The 22,612-nt window shown below is 43.7% G+C and overlaps 1 protein-coding gene across 3 annotated transcripts in view; it reads right to left on the reverse strand.

The window, feature by feature from the left end:
* Window positions 1-3,440: 3,440 nt before the first annotated feature.
* The window catches only part of LOC118509152, a 28,188-nt gene continuing 9,016 nt past the window's right edge, over window positions 3,441-22,612 (reverse strand). For all 3 annotated transcript variants that reach the window (XM_036049376.1, XM_036049379.1, XM_036049377.1), the window contains exons 3-16: window positions 15,542-15,671; window positions 13,025-13,139; window positions 12,803-12,896; window positions 12,542-12,655; window positions 9,412-9,615; window positions 8,078-8,368; window positions 7,854-7,984; window positions 6,823-6,985; window positions 6,525-6,624; window positions 6,171-6,364; window positions 5,641-5,779; window positions 5,185-5,572; window positions 4,980-5,090; window positions 3,441-4,785 (exon numbers count right to left, since the gene is read on the reverse strand). In XM_036049376.1, coding sequence (XP_035905269.1) covers window positions 4,483-4,785; window positions 4,980-5,090; window positions 5,185-5,572; window positions 5,641-5,779; window positions 6,171-6,364; window positions 6,525-6,624; window positions 6,823-6,985; window positions 7,854-7,984; window positions 8,078-8,368; window positions 9,412-9,615; window positions 12,542-12,655; window positions 12,803-12,896; window positions 13,025-13,139; window positions 15,542-15,671 — 2,477 coding nt within the window. In that variant the 3' untranslated portion in view covers window positions 3,441-4,482. The remainder of the gene's footprint in view (window positions 4,786-4,979; window positions 5,091-5,184; window positions 5,573-5,640; window positions 5,780-6,170; window positions 6,365-6,524; window positions 6,625-6,822; window positions 6,986-7,853; window positions 7,985-8,077; window positions 8,369-9,411; window positions 9,616-12,541; window positions 12,656-12,802; window positions 12,897-13,024; window positions 13,140-15,541; window positions 15,672-22,612) is intronic.

Genomic DNA, 22,612 nt, shown 5'->3' on the forward strand with positions numbered 1-22,612 from the left:
GGTGACCAGGTTAGATCTGTTCTGACGCGCCTTAACTAACACGCGGCCAAAACTCAACTGTGGCTGGGGTGGTAAATGTCATTACGAGATAATGTGCGCGCTCATCTACAGACGGAATAATTAATCTCTTTCATGTGTGACGGGGTAGATATTCGTTTATGCGATTACATTTCAACCGAAAGGAAAACAAGCGACAAAAACGCGTTGTTGGCGTTTGATCCTGCCAACCAGATACCCCCGATGATGGTGGCGAATTGGGTTTTCGTTGCGAATGGAAACGACGGGGCTACGTGCCTTGAAAGCGTCGCTCGTGCGAAAACGTGCGAATGCTAAAACACTCTCACTCTCTCTCTCCCTCCCCTCGAAGTCGAACGATTTCAAACTAGCGCACAATATCAAGCGTAGTTGGTTGGGCCGTGGACCTGATGTACCACACTGCTAATCAAAAGCGTCATGCTTCGATGCACTCTATGGCGCCTATCCACCCCGGCCAACTAGGAAGAAGTTATCAGATCCAGAGTGACCCCGATGCGTGTGAAAGCTCGGCAGATTGACTTCATTATGAATTTATATCAGACGCCTCGGCTTTCAATGTGCTGCAGCACTGGCTGCCGTGAATTGGGACGGCCCGCGTGACGTCATACGTGGTGGCAGGTGTTGTACATTAAGCATACATCATGCATTAAACATTTCGTGTGCTGATTTCGCGCCTCGTGGCGATTGGGTGGCGTGGGGTAGAGCGTGGCGCTAGTTCAGTCGTAGAATCGACACGCGTTCCGAACACGTTGCAGTGAATGTGAAAGTGGTCGGGAAGGTGTTTCAGGCCAGGTCAGGTGTAAAAAAGGATCAACCGTTGCTCATCGTGGTGAGGAATATTTAGCACATGGGCAAGGATGGGATATGTGGGTAGGGACATACATATAGAAAGATAGATGACGTACGTAGTGATTGTAGTAGTGCTAAAGCGTTTCACTATGAGATATTACAAAAATACCTAAGTTTAAGCAATTAAGAGTTTGGCATTCAGGATCCAAGAACTGAGTTCCGTTATATCTTCTTCCTTTGAGTTTTGATTTGCTCACCAATATCCGAGGTAGAAGATCCAAGATCCGAGATTCGAGATTCAAGATTACAGATTCGAGATCCAAGATCCACCAAGATCAAAAATCAAAGATCAGATTTGTTCATCCTCCGATCTGGGATTCAGTATCCCTGCTTCATTTGAATTTGCAGATCTCAGACTTTGGATATTGGACTCAAGATAAGGGTTTGAAGAGCCTAGGAATGCCCGGAGTCAGATACTGATACTGAATAGTGATTATTGACTGATGTAGCAGCATTCTTTGACTTGCTAAAAATTGATTTAAATTTTTGTGAAATGAATTATGTTTCTTCTTTTTTTATTTTATCTTCTGTATTTTATATTTTATTTACTTATTTTATTTGTTCACCTTATCATAGCTTTTATTCTTCAACCTGTCAAATATAAGTTCCACCAAATCTTGTTTATTTGATGAATAGTAGCAAGCAATGCGAGCCTTTTTCAATCAACATCATGTGCTGAAAGGAGAAAGAAACTATCACTCTCTCACTCTCACCTACTCACCCAGCCAAGCATTGATTTTCACAACCCCCTCAAGCTAGCACTTAAGGGCGATCCCTAAATGTTAGCCATCAGCCCAGCACAAAAAAAACAAGCATGCTGAATTAAATTCTGGGGCAGATCCGATGGGCAGATCTGGGTAGATTGTTTGCCATCGGGTCATTCGGGATGGAACGATGGTTCGGCCAAATATTTGCCCATCGTTTTTCGCCCACCGAACGTTCCTGCAGGATGTGAATATGACTGCTGCCGCTTCCGGGGCAGTGATAGTGTTGATTGTGGATGAACACAGTGGGTTGGCTAGTGGCTGGCTGTTTGTTCCTTCAATATCACCAACAGCATTTGTGTACATCCCACAACATTTCCATTGCTAGGCTGAGATGGGTAACCTCGATGTATGGTAATAGAGGTGTGATGGGGAAGGACATTATGGCACCTTTTTCGGACACTATTTACTCTTCTTATCCATTTGCTCTTTCCGATTGGTGAACCTTTGGTGAAGATACCAAACCAGGCAGGTTAGACTAATGTGTGATACTTTGCTTGGCTCTATGGAGCATCTGGATGCTTTAGCTTTAATATGAAATTGTCCAAAAGGATTCTCCAAATTCTTAGAATTTTGAAATTGTAAGACGATATTGATAGTATATTTATAGAGTCAAATGGATGCTTTATCGATAACAGGAGCTGACACCATGGAGTTGTATATTGGATGTTTCCAGGAAGTAAATTCATGTAAATATAGTTCCCAAATTTTCCACGAAGTAACAGGATTTTTTCCACAATGAAGGTCTCACAAAGACTCTCAAGAGTGAAGATAAAACCCAACACTTTCGATAACCTAGTTTAACCTTCCGATCACTCGCTAAGTATCTTGTAAAGGCCGCCCATTTTTATCTCATCTTCGCATGATGATTTATATAATTGAGGTTCTACTTCCTTCATCCCGCAAAGACGCTATCTCATTTCACAATAAATGTGGCCGCAGCAGAATTGTTTACATATCGAACCCGGGATGCCATGTACCCGGCGAACGAAATGAAACAAATAACCCCTTAACGTGATCCAATGGACATCCCTTATTTTCGCTTTCACCCTCCTTTTTTCCCCCGGGTGCTAGACAATCAACAGGTTCAACAGGTAAGATGAGTAGGGATTGTGTTTTCTGTCTCCAGAACATGGCCAACCTTTTTGAGGTTACAACCAGCAGCAGCAAACCGTCCTCCACTTTATAGAACAAGCCAAAATGGAAGGAAAAATTGAGCAAAAAAAGGGATCTCGGGAAAGTGAATTCGAAGAGAAAAGGGTTTTGTTGGTCGCTTCCCCGATCAAACCCCACAAAATTGGTGTGCCGGAAGAGATGATTGGGTAAAGACACAAAAAAAACCCCGATCCCGGGGTTCACATTAAGAAACTTTCCGGGCGTTTGAACTTTCGGAAAAGATTGGTAAGCGTTGGGACGACACTGCCATGCTTGGGTGTTTTTTGCACGTTGCTCGTTGAACACTTACCTTCAAGCTGTCGATCGATAATTTATGGGGTTGTGTTTTATGCATGAATCGGTTCAGGTGGAGAAACCTGCTTAAATGGATTGGGAATTATGATCCTTTTTGTTAGGAAATTTAATAAACATTTAATAAAGAAGAATTTAAGCATGGGATAAAGTAAAAGTGTTAGTCGACTTAACTAAAAAAATGATTGTCTTAACTACCCTCCATAGTTCCTTCAAATATCCTTCAACTATAATGTTTTTCATAAAAAAATTAGCCATATTTTACCTCTTTTTTATTGAAAAATTCTTTATTATACAAACAATGTCACTTACCGTGTGTGAGTGTTTTTTTTGTCGTTTATTACAATAATAATATTTAGAATATGACCAATAAAAGTAAACGTAATGGATCAATCAATCGACAATAATAATAATGCTCTCGCCCGAGCAGCAGTACAGTTAAACACTCCACCGTTCGATTAACGATTCGATCCTAGTTTAAGGTACACGTCCATATTGAATAGAGCTTTTTGTTTTCGATTATTAACTACACGCTCCTTACTCAACCCATCAAGAGGGGTTTTTTTTTGCCCCTTGGGCGAGAAACTTTCTCTCCCGCTCAAGCTTCCGTTTCGTTGCGTTCGAGTTCGGTGATGCGGCTTGCATTCGGTCAGCTTGCTTTGCTTACTTGTAATATAGTTTTTGGTTTTTTGCTTTGCGTTTGCGCTTTGTTTTTTTTTTACATTGAAAGGGTCCAAGATTAAGTATTATGTATCGCTTACTGTAGCTGAGCTTGGGCCACGACGGGCTACTACTTGAAGTTCTGATAGCCCACCGGGCCCGAACTATTTTTACAACTCCCTATTCCAACAGCTTCATCCGGTCAGATTTGTACAGCTTTAAAATTAAAAAGAAATTTCGCCCAATGAATTGTGTATTTTTGTTTTCCCCCTCTTCTTGTTTAAGAAAGTGGAGCAACAGAAGAAAGCGAGCTTTTACTTTGTACCCAGCACACTTCAATTTTCCATTTCCTTTTTAGCAGAGCGAATGAAAGTGGAAGAAACAAAAACTAACTTTTTGATTTAATGCACTGCCATGAGTTGGCCAGAAGTAACTTCGGGAAGCTTGTTTTTGCTGTTGCTTCCTTCTCCACCACTCACGACGTGTACGAATTGAGCAACTTTTGTGAAACCAAAAGAAAAACCCCCTTGTACGAATGATGGACAGCACAAATTGAATCAATCCAATCCTGATCGTACAAAGACGACACACAGGAACAGCAGCAGCGTAGATTTTTTTGCGCACCCACTGTGACCTGACCATCCGAAAAGGGGAGCGTGAAGGAGAGAACCTCACCGAGTTCATCGCTTTGGCGATTCGATCGATATCACACACAGCTTTCCGGCACTCGGTTTGTCATTAGGAAGTCTTCAATTCCTTTCAGGTTGATTTCCGCCTCGGAGATCTCCTCGTCCCGGTACGAGCTGCCGGACGCAACGATGATGGGCTGATGGGCGTGATGGTTGACCTGCTGATGGTAAAACCGATCCGGGCCCTTATCCCGACCGGCCTTGTCCGGTTCGCCCTCCAGCGGCGAATGCGCAACCGTGTGCTGCTTGATGGCAAATGCGGAACCGGACGAGTTGATCGGAATCAGCTCCTCCTGGTGTATGTCCGTCAGTCGTGGATACTGCAGGTGGATACGGAGCACAGAAAACAAAACATGACAACACATGAATGGTTCTTTGGGAAACTTCTCCTTGTCAAACCGATATCGTAGCCCGTGGCAGTGCTTGACAGGGTTTTGCCCGCTGTTAAAACTCCACACACTCCTAACCTCAACAGAAGGGAGAAAGTTGGAAAACTCAACCGTCGTAAGCTTACCGGTATCAGATCGGGATCCTGCTCGTCGTCGATAGTTTCGACCTTGGTTTTCGTTTTGATGCTGCTCCCAACGTTGTTCATCCATTTGGTGGTTTTCGTGGGTTTGTCCTTCTAGCGTTGGGAAATAAACGAAGAAAAAAAGACAGAAAGTTTTCACGGCAAACTTATCCACGAAACTTTAAGCAGATAAGGAAGCCTTACATACCTTCGATATGTCGACCAGCAGCAGCGTGTTTTTCGACTCTTCCGTGTATCGCTTTTCTTTATTAATATTTTGTTTAAGTCTTTTCGATTTCAGATAAATTCTAACGATGATGATGACGATGATCAGTACGATGGTTAGGAACAGCCCGATCAGGATCGGCGTCAGCAGGGTGGACTTGGGGTCATGGGTCGGTGCGGGATCTTCCAGGGTGGCCGGCAGGAACAGATCGGCTATGAAGATACGCGGACTGTGACCTTTCTGGTTGATCGAGTACACGTACAGCTTGAGTGAGTCCGGCGAGCGGTGGCCACCGGTCGGGAGTTGTTGGCGGAGCTGGTCAAAGGAGGTGATGCTGAAGATGGGTTCCTCCGAGTTGGTGAGATTGATGCTGTGGAGAGAGTTCCAATGTCAGGACACTTGGAGAAGTTTCCTTTTTCTCCTGGAAATGGTCCTCACCTATGTCCCGGATATCGGCTCGACAGCATCTCTAGGACGAACGATTGCTTCAACCCACCATCATAGCCCTGGTGGCAGTTAACCTCGAACGAGTTGGTGAAGTTACGCCACGAACAGTTGATGACCGAGGTGGGCAGCCCTGTGACGAAATGATCCAGCATGTATCCAGCATGAAAGCAGTAAGCAGAATTATCATGCAATTTGCATGATGAGAACAACATAAATTTCTCGTAATGCTTGTTTTTTTTTTCTCTCCCTCTTTTAATTCTTCTCATCCCGGAAAATGAGGCCAATCAAGCTCGCATCGCAGTCGGTTGCGTTATAATAAAAAAAACCCAGAAAGAACAGACAAACACGAGCTGCAATTTTCCTCCATTATTCATGAGATGCAAACTGGTGCTCGCTAGTGAGGAGTACACACGCACACACATACAATCGAACAAAAGCGTCGTTGGGGAGGGGGAAAAAATAGGAACGGGGAACCCGGCAAACAACCGAGGCAAACCAGAAATAAGTGCTTGCATCCGTACCGGCGGCAATCAGGTGGAAAATGCACGGTTCCGCCATGGTGCCGATCTCGTTCGTGCCCCAGCAGGACAGCGTACCGTAGTCCTGTTCGCTGGCCGGCGTGTAGTGCAGCTGGCTCGATGAACCGTTGCTGGAAAATCGATGCTGCTCGATTTCCAGCACCTCTTCCGAGTTTTCGAACCGCCAGTAAAACTTGCTAATGAGTGGGAGAGAGCGAGAGAGAGAGAATGGATGGGAGACAAATGAGAATGGTGTGTGTAAGGTGTTGTTGGGTGTGGATATCGAGAAGAGGAAGGGAGGCGTTCGGAATTTTGCTCCTTCTGGAACTGCTTCCTTCCTTCCTGGCTTATCCCTACCTGGCCAGTGGATGCGTGATTATATCGCAACTAACGGTGATTGTTTCGTCCAGTGACACACCGATGCTAATGATCTTGTCCGTAGCACAGAGAGGAACATCTTTAAGGGGTAGAGAAAAAGTCGGAAAATGAAAATCAAAATTACCATTAATTGTGACTCATTGTTTATTTCTAAGAGAAAAAACGAACAATTCAATTCGGATCAGTTAGTAAAAGTAATAGGAAATGGGCAAATTTTATCTGAACAATTCATGAAATTTTAGTCTGACAAATTACCCCCTGAATCAACCCAACTTACATTTGATGTTGAGCACGATCTCATTGCTGAGCGTTTCGCCCTCGGAGTTGAGTGCGCCGCACTGGTACGAACCGCTCGAGTACCGCGTCACCTTCTGTATGACCAGACTCTGGTTCGAGCGTACAATTTTCGTCGAGGACGAGTTCTGAGGTAGCTGCACTCCCTGCCGATGAAATTGATTAAACAGAGAACGTCGTAAAATCATGATTGGTGAGCGAGGGGTTCATCAATATCAACAGCCATCGACTAGACCTCGAAGCGTGCGAGGTTATTGGTTGTTTGAGGATGAAACTATATCGGAGCAAATTAGTCAACTCGGGTGGTTTTCGGTAAATGCAATACACTGGCACGGTAGCGAGTCTAATTGAGAGCTCGCTGGCACTCGTGAAACCCCCAACATCCTCTCTGGAGCACTATTGTGCGGAGGACGGATACAAATCACCCATCTCGGGGGGGAGGGAGTTTGTGGTTATTGACAGAAGGCGGAATCATTTTAGTGTACCAGACCGAACAGTGTTTCGTCGGCTAAATTTATGCAAATTTGATGTAATTGAGGTTGTCGCGCATTGGGACCGAACCGACCGGATTGTTGGGACAGAGCATTTCCTTTCTCGGAACATTCCGCGGGGGGAGTTTTCTTTTGCGATGAGGAGAATGATGACGATGATGATGATGAGGTTGATCGTGATGGCACGATGATTCTGAGCTAGAGAACCACATGTACAACGGAATTCTGTTTGAATGTCTGTAAAGGAATTCCGTTCCCAACCCGAGAGCGTACTATTGTACGTACTGCAAAGCTAAATGATGCGGCGTACGTGATCGAACAGTATAATAACCATAATTCCAAGGAATCGCCGTATTGCCGCTTTTCTTGCCCGGTAATGCCACCACGTGCTGGAGCAGCAATTGAAATGGAAGCTATTGCGGTGCAAGGAATGCAACGTTTGTCATCAAACATAGGGTTGCACTGTTTGGCAGAGCACTGGAATGCCTCAGCCACAAGGCGGGCAATTTTCGGCAGTACTTACATTGTGTAACCAGGTTAACCTTCGCCATGACGGATTGGATTGTATCTTGCACTCGAAGTAGATGTCGTCACCCTCCTTGATGTCGTCCATAGCGAGTGTGGAACCGAGCTGCAGCACAACTACCGGCGGATCTGGGCAGATTCATCAAAGAAACAGACACACACACATACATATTCTTCACTCAGATAAACCGAAACGGATGTCTTTAAGCTGCGTATACTCACAGTGTACGCTGATGTTTTGGAAGTGTTCTAGGAACAGGCCGGCCACCTTCGGGTTCTGGGCCCGGCATCCCAACAGCCGCCCATCGTCCTCGACCGTTGGCACGAACGTCAGCACCGAGTAGGTGGTGTTGCGGATCGAGTGCTCCTTGACGCGCTTCAGCGTCTTCTTGCCCTTCGTCCACTGGATGACCGCGTTCGGGCGCGCCCCAGTTGACTGACAGACGATCTGGTACTCTTTGTGGGCGGCAAGCGATTCCGTTGCGTTCAGAATGTTCACCACCAACGGTTTTACTGGCCGGGGTGTGGGCGTCGTGCGGAAAATGGAAAGCATTTTGCGGTTAGTGAAGTTTTCGGGGCAGTTGCGAGAGAGGGAGAGAGAGAGAGCTCTTGGGTGTGTGTGTGCGTGTGTGTGTGTTTGGTTACGATAAGACAGGATTTGAGCCATTTTGTTTGCGAAGGCCCCAAACGGATGTTTAATTTTCTGTATAAATGGACGCACCACGGACGGAATGAGAAATTGCTTGCTTCGGAAAGTGGTTTAGATGAATGTTGTTGTGATTTAAGCGTTTTGTTTATACTGTTCGACCTTTACAGAAGGCCGATAAAGCTACTCAGCGGTTGCTCGAAAATAAGCTTAAAATTTTAGTAAGTTCGTTCTAGTATTCACTTGGAGGTTGTTTACTATTTCGCCTCGCTCATTTCGCCCGGATCTTCTGAGTGGATCATCCGTGGATTTTAACATGTCAACATCGATTATTAAAGAGAATTGTTTTTCTCCGATTATTATCATTTTCAGAATTTTCATTGAAATTTATTAATTAGTTTACAAAAATAAGATGCAAATGGTGACTTTTCTATTGATTTGGAAACTTTAGTTTTAACAGTTAATAAGCTTTTTTATAGCTCACATTTCAAATCACCTATTGTATACTATTCCACCGATTTTGCTCGGTTCCAGGACGGATTATCCGTGGGCATTCGTTTAACCGTCCACAGATGCTTATCCATAGATGAATTAATAAAACGTTTAGCTATAAATAGTTTTATTATGAAAGGAATAACTCAAAGCGTCCTTTGGGACATCGTCAATCTTCCAAGCAAAACTTCTCAGAAAATAGCATCCCCATCGGTAAGCGTCATTGAAGATTTCCGATTGCAAATGAACCTGTATCTCTACGTACAGCATTCAATCATGCGAGCAAAATTGTGAACAAAATGTGATAGCTCCGTTTCCGTTTCCCCGTTTACTTCTTCTTCCGGATTCGCTACTCCGGAAACCGTCTCGGATCTTCCTGTCCGTTGCATCAGGGTGTCGGTTTTGCAAAAACACTTACGGTACATATCGAGCACAAACTTGCTCGTGCGGGGCTGCATCAGCTTCGTGTTCGATGCCTGGCAGGTGAAGACCGAGTGCAGATGGTGCCGCTGGACGGATGTCCAGAGCAGACGATTTTCGATAATGTTTCCGGTGTTCTGTTCGATCTGATTATCCACTAGATTATCGTTGATGAACCAGAGCACATCGGGCTGCGGTCTGCCTGAAGCGGGCCGGATCGGGTGAGATGGAGATAGAAAGAGGGAGAAAATAGGAGAAATGAGAGAGATACTACTTGAAACAAATGCTGTACGGAAAAAACTACTTTTGTATAGATGAAGGAAGACAACAAAAAAATCAATTAAAATCAAACACACACACACACACACACACACTGCTGAAGGAGCATTAATGAAGATGGAAGTGGAAGTGGTTCTTGTCTTTGCTAAATGTGTTTTTATTTGTATTTTTAGATTTTAAGTAAAACTTGATAAGTTTTTTCCTTTTTTATCTCTTCTTTTTTTCTGTTTTTTTGGTAAAAAAATCTGCTTCTGCTAGAAAGTTGTCCTCTCTTACCCAACAAGAACTTCCAAAGCGAAGGAGAAAATGAAAATTCTTTCTACGTCAGCACCCGTTTTCCACTTTAGTGAACCTGGAATTTTTTGCTTGCTTCTGCTTTTGCTTCGGCACACGCTCTCTTCGCTTTGCTATTCAATCAATGTTGAATTTGTATGCAAATCCATTGCACCGTTTAAATTCACATTTCCTTCCGACGAAGAACATACACCGCTCGGATGAGCCCTCGGTCGCCTCGGTCGGCATTATCTGTTCGGTTGGATGCAAAAGCTTTTGCCTTTCAATAGAATTATAAAATCGTTAGCTTGAGAGTTGCGTACGTGTACGTGGGTTGGAGCAGCATTTCTACCAAACCAACCGTCGGTTCCTTTCGCTTGAACTATTAGGACTTTTCGAAGCGCTTCTTCTCCGTAGGTGTGCGCGGTGAGAAAGTTTTTCCCGACCGAGAAAAGATTGCTAACGTTTTAAGTCATTTAAAGTTATGATGCTTCTGTACGTGTAGTCTCAAGTCAGTTTTTGGCTTAACTTAAAAAAAACGTGTGTTAAAATTCGACCACCTTTCGGAAGCAATTTCCCGACATCAAAACTCGATTGGCACACTGACAAACTAAAAGTGTGTGCTCTATAGCTTTCTAGTTACTGGTGAACTTACTCCCCATTCCATTCAAATGGTACCCAGAAGGATTTTCCTTCCGATTTTTTCCCTCAACACCCCCTCCCACCGCCCTTCAGCCAGTAAGGCAACAAACCATTTTTCTCACCATTGCATTGCCAGGGTCTGAAATAATAGACCAAACAAATATCAGGGCTAGCAAAGCTTGCCAGACCGTGAAACATCTGCAGTCGACTTTAAACTTTTAAGTACGCTCGAATGACGCTCGCTGCTGCTGCGAACACCGCCCGCCAGGGGGGTTCGCTGGTGCCAGATCAACTTTTCACTGTGATTTTTTTTTTGTTTTCTGTACTGTTTGTTCACAATTTTTATGTTTGAGTTTGAAGGGTGAATGAAACCAAAATAAAAAATGGGATGGGGAGAATAAAGCAGATTTGCTTTTGCCGTTGGGTAGTTTTATTTTTGGCCTTTTTACTATTTTGACTTCCTGCTCTATCACGCGGTTCTTTCTGGAGTCAATTAAAGTTATTCGTTTGCTTGTGCTTTTGGTGCAGGTTTGAACGAGAGATGAGTGTTGTTTAATCCTTGGTAAATTTACAGTTGGAGCGGTCCGGTGGCCGAGGCGACAGCGGCGCCGGTCTTCACACGGCAGGGCCGGGGTTCAAATTCTATCCAGACCGCCTCCCCGTACGTAAGGCTGACTACTTTACTACGGGTAAAACTAAGTCACAGAAAGCCAGAAATGGCAGGCCGAGACCTTTCGAGGTTGTAGTGCCACCGAAGAAGAAGAAATTGACAGTAAGTTTTCGTAGTTGTCATATCAATTATCGAATAAAAATAAGAATACGAGGTGACTTAATCTTTAATTACAATAAAAAATTTCTCCAAAGTCTACGGGAATACTAAGGAAAAAAATATTTATTCATAAAGGAAGGTCTGGCCATACTGACAGGCATAAAATTTTTAGATTTAAATAAATTGAGTAAAACGCAAAATTGACAAAAAAAAAAATACTGGAACATATAATAATCATCAATAACATCCGTTAGTCCTAATCATAAGACCTAATATCATTTCAACAAAGAATCATGTAAAGCCAAGCGGACTTCAGGCGAAAATGCGTAGCTCTGTGGCCTTTATTGTTAGGTAATAGTGTAGTTAAAACTTATAAAAAGTCTTACTAGAGTAAATCTTCTTCTTTCTTGGCTTAACGACCTCTTAGGTCATGTCTGCCATTTCTGGCTTACTAGACTTATCGATACTACATGGTTGGGCAGCCAGTCCTCACTATTGGGCAGCGACCCAGATGAGATTTGAACCCCGATCCTGTCGTGTGAAGACCGGGGCCGTTGTCACATATACCACCACCTAATGACTGTGTAAAGCCTGTCAAATTTGATTTTTTTAACAGTCTTCTTCAGTCAATACAACAAATGTCTACATGTTTAGAAACAATAAGCGATTCTGAACCACTTAGCGAACAAATCATACATGCTTCAAACATGGATTGCTCAAGATGTTTTAAATATTTAGAGATATCAAAGTGAGTTGAGCAAGGAACATCAAAAGAATTCTAAATACTTGAAGAGACGAATAAATATTTGGAATCTGGAAGTCTTGAGAGTCACTGGGACAATTGATTAACAGTAGTACAACGAACGCATGCTATTTTTTATCTTTAAGCAAGTTTAAGATCATGGAGTTAAATAAAAGAGTTCAATCGCTGTAGAAAGATAAAAATTCATAGTGTAAAACTTAAAGCTATAAATTAATTTCGAAATGTTACATAACTTACAATGAGAGGACCATAAATACGTAATACAAAGTTAAAATTTAAGTCCCATCATAAAGGAACAATCTAATATTCATGTGCGACAGTTGGCACACTGGTACTTTAAACAGAGCGAAGTTGAGATTTTTCTTTTGCTCCAGGAGAAGACAGTAAATTAACATAAATTACCTCCAACCACCCGGCACGTCAGCAGTATATCATCTCCTTCCTCCTTTGGTCCTATTATTGTACTATTTATGATACGTCCCCAGCGATCTAGAACTACGGGTTGCGATGGCGGTACTGTAATGCGGTGTGTGCCATAGTTTAATGTACCCGTAAAATAAGAAGAAATGGGAAAGATGTGTAAGCGAGAGATTCATGTTGCTCTTTAGCTGTTGAAGGATAGTTTAGTAAATGTTCGTACTAAAACACCCCAAATGTACTTACTAATCACGGTGAGATTGAAGCGGAAGCTTTGCGTTTGGCTGTTTTGGAAGTCAACCCGGCAACGGTAAATTCCCTGATCGTGACGTTTAATTTCCTGTTTCCGGGTTAGAATAAAAAAAAAGAAGAAAGAGCATTGGGATAACGAGTTTTCCACACAATTGGACTCGGGTTTCGTAATATTTACACAACATAATGCGAGAGAAAGAGAGAAGGGCAACTCACGTTCAATTCCAAATATGCTGGATCACTTTCGATCACGTAACGAGCACGTGGACCGAACACCTGCGGCGCGGACCAATGTTGAGCATCGTTGAGCGATTTCCCCCGCACATCGAGACTGCAATCAGGTTAAACAGGGGGACCAAGTTAAAGCGAAACAAATAATACATTCTGCAGCACACTAGGAAACTCGTACTTTCCACAAATTTATCTCCGTTTAAGATTTTCATCACCGCAAGACGATAATTACCTTCGAACGAGGATTTTCCCAAAACTTTATCCCTTCTGGTTCGTTCTACTAATGGCGCATGGTGCCCTTTTTTTCCACGACCATGACCGTTTTCCTTCTAGTTTTACGACCTCCAATATCGTTTGTTTTGATACGGGGACCAGGCCAATAGTGCTCGGGAGCTTAACGTTTCCACAGAGCAGTTGTTCGCTTTACAAAACTATGAAAACGATCCGGAGCGGGGGAAAAAAAAGAACTGCCCCAGCATCTAGATATCAAGCTGGCTTCAGCTGGAAAGCTGGCTAGAGTTATCCGTTTCATTGTCGTATCGTCGGAATGTCGTTTAATAGAGATTCGCTCTGTTCCATACGAACGCGAGGTTTTCATGAAGCGAGGAAGATATGTCCCAAACGCCAAACAATGAACGAGTTAGGGTAGAACTCTCTCTCTCTCTCTCTAGCTCTAACCGAATTTCTCCACACCCCATTTTTTCCCTGTTGGCAGGATGTGCCCCATGATAAACCCTGGTGATGGCTTCTGGAACAATGAAATAATCCGTACCAGTTGATAGAGAAAAATATTCGCTCCCTTGTCTCGATTGCCATCCACTTTATGCCATCCGCTCGGGTTTCCCCCCCCCCCCCCACTTATTGTCACACAGTAATCTCCGCTCGGTAAGTGACCCAGAACTACTACTTCTACTGGTGAGTGTCAGTAATGGGTTGTGCTGGTCACCAACACCACTGCCACATTTGGACCATTTACTTCCACCCAGATGCTTAAACGGAAGGGCTATTGCCAACCATGATTCTGTTACGAGCTGGGAAGAGGGGAAAATCAAGGAAAATTGGAGTGGAAAAAGGGGCAATCATTTCTATTCCACTGACCTGCCCCTTCTGCCAGCACCGATGTTTGTTTTGTTATCTAAGGATGCTTTTCGATTCGCTCGTTTCACATGGAAAAAGCGCAGGAAATCCGTGCGGGAAATTGTCCGCCCAAGTGATTTTATATAAATTGTTATCTTTTTTATTATCATTTCCGTTTTTGCGCTCGTACCGGGTTCGTTATCTGGCGGGACGAGGCACGGGCATTTAGCAAAACGGAAAAAACAACACTGAGTCAGAGTGAGTGAATTAAGGGTGTTAATCGTTAGCTTGAACGAGTTGATTAAGCTAAGTTGAAGCTGGTATTTTTATTTAGGAGCAAATTTCTTAAATTTTAGGAAAATTCTTCAGCTATTTTTCAAGAGAGAATTGATGAATAAATTTCCCACGTTGACATCCTTTCCTGAGGTTCCTTGCAACGATTTGTAATCGATTTGTTACCTGAGATGCATTACAAACTGGCATCGTGCAGTAGGGCTTAAAGTCATCAATTTTCCATCGTACTACCGTTTGCATTCAAGCACACGAAATGTCATGTAATCGGAAGCTCAAGAAGCTCCTCACACCAGAAGTAAGCCCGGAAAATCAAGAAAACACATTCCCACCTTGAAGCGATGTGCAGCTTCAGTCCTGAATGCACTGCATTGCGCTCTGCAACGAAGGTTCTTCTGGGGAGAAAAAAAAAACGGTGGGGCAAAACTGAAACCATGCTCCCAAGGGAATATTTATGTTCCATGGCTCGGTTCTCCCTGCTCTTGATGCACACACTCAAGCCCTCAGAAGGATATCGGGTTAAGCTCGATATTTCTCTATCCGAGCCCTTGCAGGAAACCTTCTTGGAGAAAAATGTGGATTTTCGGCAGGCCACCAAGAAAACTTCCGCTGCTGCAAAGCTTAGTTTTATATTTCATGAAGTGTAAAATGAGGTTCGTTCGCCGCATAATAAAAGCGAAAACATAAAACCCCTCCCGAAGCTGAGCCGCTGCCGGTGAAGGATTAGTGAAGGCTGCTGCTGCTGCTGCTGCATGTGAAGGGCAATTTCTCGATTGATTTTCCATCGCTTTCGGTTGCAGCGACCGAGGGAGTGGGTTGCGGTGTCAGATGGACTACGGTGCTGGCAGGCAACAAAGTAAACTGCTCGATATGGGAGAGAAGTATTTTTACAAACCCGTGGCAACAAACTAAGCTGAAGCCGAGCTTCGTCACACCGGACCGGAGTGGATGACTTTGATCGATGCGGAAGTGCAGGATTGAAGTGAAACATGACCACGATGGTCGTTTCTTTGTTCCAGCCCCCTGGTGCCCTGGTGACCATTTCTTGCTTGATATGGTGAGCTACTAGCCCGACCCTTACTTAACACTGGGCAGGATTAAACTGTGCAGCAGCGTGAAAAGGATATCACTTACCTGTACAAAGGGATCCCGGCGTTGTCGCGAAACCACAGCACCATATTGATTTTGTCGCGGTTCGATGCTAGTAGCGGACAGTAAAGGGTGGCCTGCTGGTCCTCGATTGCTTCCACGTCAGTGGTTTTAACTGTTGGGGAGTTTTAAGAGAAGAGTATTGGAAAATAAAGAGAGTTAGTAAGGTACTTTCAGACATTGAGGTGTTCAGAGTCTAATCCATTGAAATGAGTTTTTGTCTGATAGTCTCTCCTTTGAAGGATGGCCTTTCAGAATCACCACCAGATTTGCAATTTCATCTCGAGCAGATCTCGAATATAACAAGGTGCAAGAGATGCCGCGTGCTCCAGAACTAACCAAGGATTGTCAAATAAACTTTTGAAATAATTTTTCGAGTATAAGAGCCCCGTCCATCTTCTTTGGTAGTTCCCTGAAACATTTGATGAACTGTGAAGCGACCACAGACACTACGAATAACGTATAGCAATTCGAGTCCAACCGAACGACCGAGTCGAACATGCTAGGACCTCGCACGCATTTTCGAGAATTACAGCTTGATAGATGGTTGTGATGAAATCATGCTACACTCGAACAGGAAATTCATCAAATTATTACTGAGGTATGGGATAGCGAATCGATGGCTTGTGATTAGAATCTTGGCATCATCTATCCCATATACAAGAAGGGAGATAGGCTAGAGTGCAGCAACTACAGGGGTATTACGGTGTTGAATACCGCCTACAAGATTTTCTCCCTTATCTTACAAGATCGACTTGTCCCATTCGTTGAAGAGATAGTCGGAAACTATCAGAGAGGATTCCGAAACGGAAAATCAACCACTGACCAGATCTTCACGATGCGGCAAATCTTGGAGAAGATGGCGGAGCAGCAGCTCCACTCCTACCATCTCTTCATTGATTTCAAAGCCGCCTATGACAGCATAGCCAGGGTAAAACTGTACGACGCAATGAGCTCTTTTGGAATCCCGGATAAGCTTACCAGGCTTGTACGAATGACAATGGCCAACATCACATGCCAGGTGAAGGTGGATGGAAAACTCTCAGGGCCCTTTGCTACCACCAAGGGCCTGCGCCAGGGAGATGGGCTCGCCTGTCTCCTCTTCAATCTGGCGCTAGAGAGAGCCATCCGTGACTCAGAGGTGGAAACTTCGGGGACCATCTTCTATAAGTCAATCCCGATCCTGGCATACGCTGATGACATAGACATCATTGGTTTGAGGCTCTCCTATGTAGCAGAAGCTTATCAAAGGATCGAGCGTGCGGCACAGAACCTCGGGTTGGAGATTAATGAGGCGAAAACCAAAATGATGGTGGCACCCCAGCGGCCTGATTTACGCAGGGGTGATGTACAGATAGGTGACCGCACCTTCGAAGTCGTCCAAAACTTCGCCTATCTGGGGTCAAAAGTCAGCACCGACAACAACATTGATGTTGAGTTAAGCGCACGGGTGCTGGCTGCCAACCGGTCATACTACAGCTTGAGGAAACTTCTCCACTCTAAGTACCTGTGGCGACGGACGAAGCTGGGACTGTACAGAACGTTTATAGTCCCAGTACTCACATACGCCTCTGAGACATGGGCTCTGTCCAAGACTGACGAAGCCCTCTTAGCCGCGTTCGAGAGGAAGATGCTCAGAAGGATTTTTGGCCCCGTATGTGTGGAAGGACAATGGAGGAGCCGCTACAATGACGAGCTCTACGAGCTGTACGATGATCTCACTATCGTACAGCGCATTAGACTCGCCAGGCTCCGGTGGGCTGGTCACGTCATAAGAATGACACCGGACGACCCAGCCCGTAAAGTCCTTTTAGGCCGTCCACAAGGACAGAGGAGGCGTGGTAGGCCCAAATTGAGATGGAGTGATGGCCTTGATGCGTCCGCCAGAACGGCCGGGATAACGGATTGGCAGACGACAGCGCTGAACCGTGAGCGGTATCGAGGATTGTTGCAGCAGGCCAAGACCGCAAAGCGGTTGTAGCGCCTGATAAGTAAGTAAGTAGATGGTTGTGAAGTTTACAGCCTAAGGCTGTCAAACAGTCAGTCAAACAGTCAAAAAATAAAGATTCTACAACCGTAAACTGCATCCTACAGAGTACTTGGTGGACCATACTAAACTATACTACATCGTGAGATCCGACGAATCAGCAGCAAGCTTATACTTATGCAGATATAAAACTAAAGAGGCAGTCCTATACATTGGATTCACGTATCGAATAAAAATTGCTTTGATTTTCCTTTACTTTACTTCATTTTCCTCCAATGTGTCAAAGGTTTTTGGTCACCTAGTTTTTGAGGTACAATTAATCTATTAAATAGTCCATCATTCTGCCTTTTCTATCCTTAACTTGACTTCCCGTACGAGTAGCTCTGCAAGCGATTTGATTCCCGGCTGTGCTATCTGAATATGGACGCTGTCATTGCCTTGGCCACCATACTGTCCATTGTTCTTGTTGTCCACAATAAAGTTGAAACAGTGCGACTAGGTCTATATTGGTTTAAGGCTGCTCTTTCTTGATCAAGAAGATACCTAAGCTTTTCAGTCGTGAACAAGGCTATTAAGCAAATGCCTTATACACTTCTGGTAATATCTTAAAGCTCATAACTTCATGACTCCGAATAAGACATCGTAAATGATAAATTTCAAAATTCTTTTTCCCAAAAATAATACAAAAAAGTAAAGACAGTCTTGCTGAACGATCTCTTAATTATACCTTACTCCCTTTTAATACACTCTTCCTTCCGAATGAAAATGATTCTTCACTTCCGATTCTGCTTTAGAATGCAAATATCCATCACCATGTGTTTATGGTAAGACTGACTTTATAAGCGTTAAATTTTATACGACACAATAAAACAGTTTTTGGCTCACTCCCAACACGACTCACCAACAATCCAAGCCCGTTTTGTCTTCAAGGTAAATAAGAGCAAGCGGTGGTGGCTGCTATCACAACCTCAGAACTAAAAATTCCACTGCTTAAAGCGACCCAGGAAAAAAAAACGATTCACCGACGGTTTTTTGGGGGTGGATCTTAATGGGCCCTCGCGGAGTTCCGTTCTGGTTGTTATTGCTTCTCCGGCTTTTGGGCAGACGTTTACTGCGCCCGAAGCTTCGGAAAGAAATATACATCTTTACGGGTGGATTGACTTTACGTTGTAGCAGAAGAAGACGAAGCAGCAGCCAGCCAGCCAACAATAATCTTTCCACCAGGTTTACACGGTCGTCAAGCATTTGTGTGTTTGATTTTCTGTTTTTTTTCCTTTCTTCGTGTGGGTTTGTGCCGAATGGTTTTGGGCGGATGCAAAACATCGAAATATAGAAATATCAGAAATTTTATAGCCACGAGGTTTAGTGGTCGTGGGAAAGGTCACTGGACAGGATGTTGTATTTTTATGGGACGCTGTTTGACTTCCCAACATGATTCTCTGTCAGCTCTGTCAGGGAGATGGTTTGAGTGACGAAATCCCTAAATGGGTGTTCGAGCATGATTTTTCAATTTAATAGACTCGGTTCGGTGGGAAAGTTTTTTTTTATTATGGCAACTCCAACGTTTACTTACAGAGCCGAGAGGTGTTGTAAAAAAGTATGTGACTCAGAATCATTTCAAGACATTCAGATTTAATTTTGTTCTATAATTGCTCCACTTTTACCAAGAAGTCTAGTCTGGTCTAGGAATTGAAACTCCATTACTTTATAGCTAAATATCAATTTGTCCCTTTGTCACGCGTTTTTCGCAAGAAAGAAAACTGTCACAAACAGTCCCGCTCTGTTCGTTTAAGTGAAATTCAATTTAATTTGCTCCCATTATTATTATCCACATCGCCCTCGCCACTACTACGACTACATCCAAATCGTTCGTTCGTGCAATTGTTCGTTCGCTTAATTTGTAGCTGATCGGCATACCAGGGCGAGAAAATCCATTCCCACGGTGGTAGCGGTGATGCCTTCGAGCGGTTTTGCTGTAGCAGAAAGCCGACCGACGCTTCGGCAAAAACCATTCAATTCACCCACCGCCCAAGAAAACCCGAGGGTTGGTTTTAATTTAATTTTTTCGCCAAATTCTTCCAACGCCACATCCTTGCGGCTGAAGACATGTCGGCACGGCCAAGTTTCGGCGCGCTTCAAACCATGAAAACTTGAAATTTGTTTGGCTGATCACCGCTTCAACCCACCGGGCTGGGCCGTCACTTGCAAAAAAAAAAACTGTGGCTTGGGAGTTCGATGTTCGTTAGATGTGGCTTTTGGCTTTCGGAGACGAGCGGAGAAGCGAAACTTTGAATAAATTCCGTGCCGTTAGCTGCGTGGCATTTGGGCACCTAAACCGCGACCAAAGCTCCGTCATCGTGATGTACTGGTGCGAGTACGATTTTATTGATTTTAAAGAGGAGTTACGGTTAAACGGTAGTTTTTTTAATTAAATATGTTTTTACTTCGAAGAAAACATCACGAAATTCAATATGAGCTCATGTGAAACCAACCCCCTTAAATGTGAAAGAAAATCTCATTACTTTCTTTCGGGGAGATTGCACGATGATGGATGCACGGTCTTACATCAGACGGTTACAGTTCAAATTAAAATTCTCCACGCAGAAGGTGAGTTCCTGGAAATCGTGCGGGTTTACGTGAGTTGCGTCAGAGTGCCTGGGAAGGTTTGTGTAATCGACAATTAAAAACCGGAACAATTTAATTAAATCTGATAAGCGTTGTTTGATGTTTACCGATGCAAAACTTCTTCAGAAGGTACCCACATGTCGGTTCGGTAGACTGTTTATCTTGGTAAAAGAAGAGATGTAGTTTATTCTCATGATGACTGATTCTTTTTTTCCAATTTTAAATATTCTTTTCGTATTTCCAGTCTTCCTGCTTGATCTGGTAAGCGCCACTACCATTTAATTCCGCTCATTCGCATCAAGCGAAACAATTAAAGCAAATTTTCCGGACCAAATTAGACGAAGCATCATCATCATCCGTGGGGCAACATTACCACACTGTACAAAGATTACACTGAATCTCGCCGACAAGTGGCACTGGAAAAACAAAACGCCCGAAACGAGGATAGTTAAGTGAGTGAGCACGGCAGCAGCAAAAAAAAGGGCAACAACATAAAACAGGACACTCTATCATCCGAGTCCTTTGATGTATGGCAGCCCGTAAAGGCTGCGAAGTGTAGGGTGAGAGTCTGTTTTTCCTTCTGCCTTCTGCTTCGAATTGCTTATCTACCATGACTCAATTTCTCCCCGAGCGCACGTGGAGCAGAAGACGTAGAGCAAAAATGTTGTTTGGCTGTTGTAATTACACCGCTCCGTACCGGGGTTCTTTTTTCCATCAAGTCAGTTGTGAAGGATTTCTCGCCGGCAGTTGGAATTGAAACATTGTGCAAAGGATAACAACACACAGAAGATGAGCAGAAAAATAAAAAACGGTGGATCTGCTACGGGGCGGGGGACTTTATTAGATTGAAGTTCATTACCATGGTTGCTAATTCTTATTAAATCATTTTTTTCGTTCACAACTCATTTCCAGCCTTCCAGCAGCAACAGCAGCAGTGCACGTGTGCACTTGTTATGGCACACGGTCTGGTTCGGTCGTAACGTTGCGTTGCGAATGCGTAAGCGTGAAATTGTTTCCTCTTTGGAGTTGGTGGAACAGTTAGAGGAGCTTGAGAGCGGTGAACACGTAAGCTCAGGAAGTCATTTGCGTGTGATTGTGGGATGGGTTGTGATTGCTCTTTTGCATTTATGTAACGAGTAATGTAATGCTGTTTTGGAAAAGTTTTTAAAATTGCATTGAAGCATTTAGTAGGAGTAGGAACGCTTTACTCACGCTGTAATATACAGCCACATCTTAGTGATACGGAATGGAGTTATAATAAAAGTTGGAAAATTTTGGATAGGTGCTGAGATGCTTTCTAAAAACAATTGAAGTGGGAAAACTCTAGGGTCTATGAAATGATGAATTAACATAAATGCCTGAAATGTTTTATCTTGAGTCACAAGTCTAGCTACAGGTAAAATAAAGTTAAGGAAAGCTAGCAAAGCTAGGCCACGACCTCTTGAGTTTGAAGAATGAAATCTTTCATTCTATAAGTCTATCTATATCCTCACATACGCTGATGCCATAGCCATCTTTGGTACAACTTGAATTCACCTTCGAATCGTTCAAAACATCAACTGCCTGAAGTCAACGTTGATGTTGAGATGTCGCTCACTGCACATAAGAAGCTAGAAAAAGTTTCTCCACATAAAGGATCAAAGACTAAATCTAGATCATCCGCCAAAATTACGAGTTCTACTTGGTCGCATTCGAGAGGAAAATGCTCAGAAGACCTGGTGAACGATGATCATCTTTTAGGAGCTTTGTGTAGTGTATTAGGCTCATTAAGCCGAAGATAAAGGCTGAACAGGTTAGGATAATAGCACCAGACGAAACAGACCGTCTTTAGAATCTTTATAGGATCCATAGATTTGGTCAGAGTGCCAATCTTTTGCCAGAAAACTCAGGCCAGACATCATGGGTTGATATTTCCCTCTTTAAGAAATCTTTAGTGGTAATCCTTTAAACCAACACGCCTTCGTCACGAATTAATTTTCGTTGCATTCGAAAGCGAGTTGCTTAGAAGAATATTTGAAGTCGAATATGTGGAAGGACAATGGAAAAATCGCTAAAATGACGAGCTCTACTAGCTGTGCTATTTGTATCTACGTGGAGTATTGTGCTGAGTATTCCAAGCCACAGACTCTGGTGGGAAGATCATGTCATGAGAATGAAACCAAACGACCCAAATCGTTTTTAAAGTCTTTGTAGGCCATCCACACGGATAGATGAGGTTGGTCACGTCTTTTAGACAGCACCAGAGAGCCAATCCTTTTCAAGGAAACGTGGTCTAGGGCTGAAGTCCTTGAATCAAGGTTCACCTGTTTCAACCAGCCAGCCAACCAGCCGCTGTCCTTCTCTACTCCTCGTGATAGTGGAGCACAGTCCTCTATTCCTCGCTGTGCCACCATCAGGATATCTGCCCCGTCAGCATATCAAAAATGACAAGTGCATTGGTATTC

The sequence above is a fragment of the Anopheles stephensi genome, chromosome 3 (genome assembly GCF_013141755.1).
Source record: "Anopheles stephensi strain Indian chromosome 3, UCI_ANSTEP_V1.0, whole genome shotgun sequence".
Classification (NCBI taxonomy): Eukaryota; Metazoa; Arthropoda; class Insecta; order Diptera; family Culicidae; genus Anopheles; species Anopheles stephensi.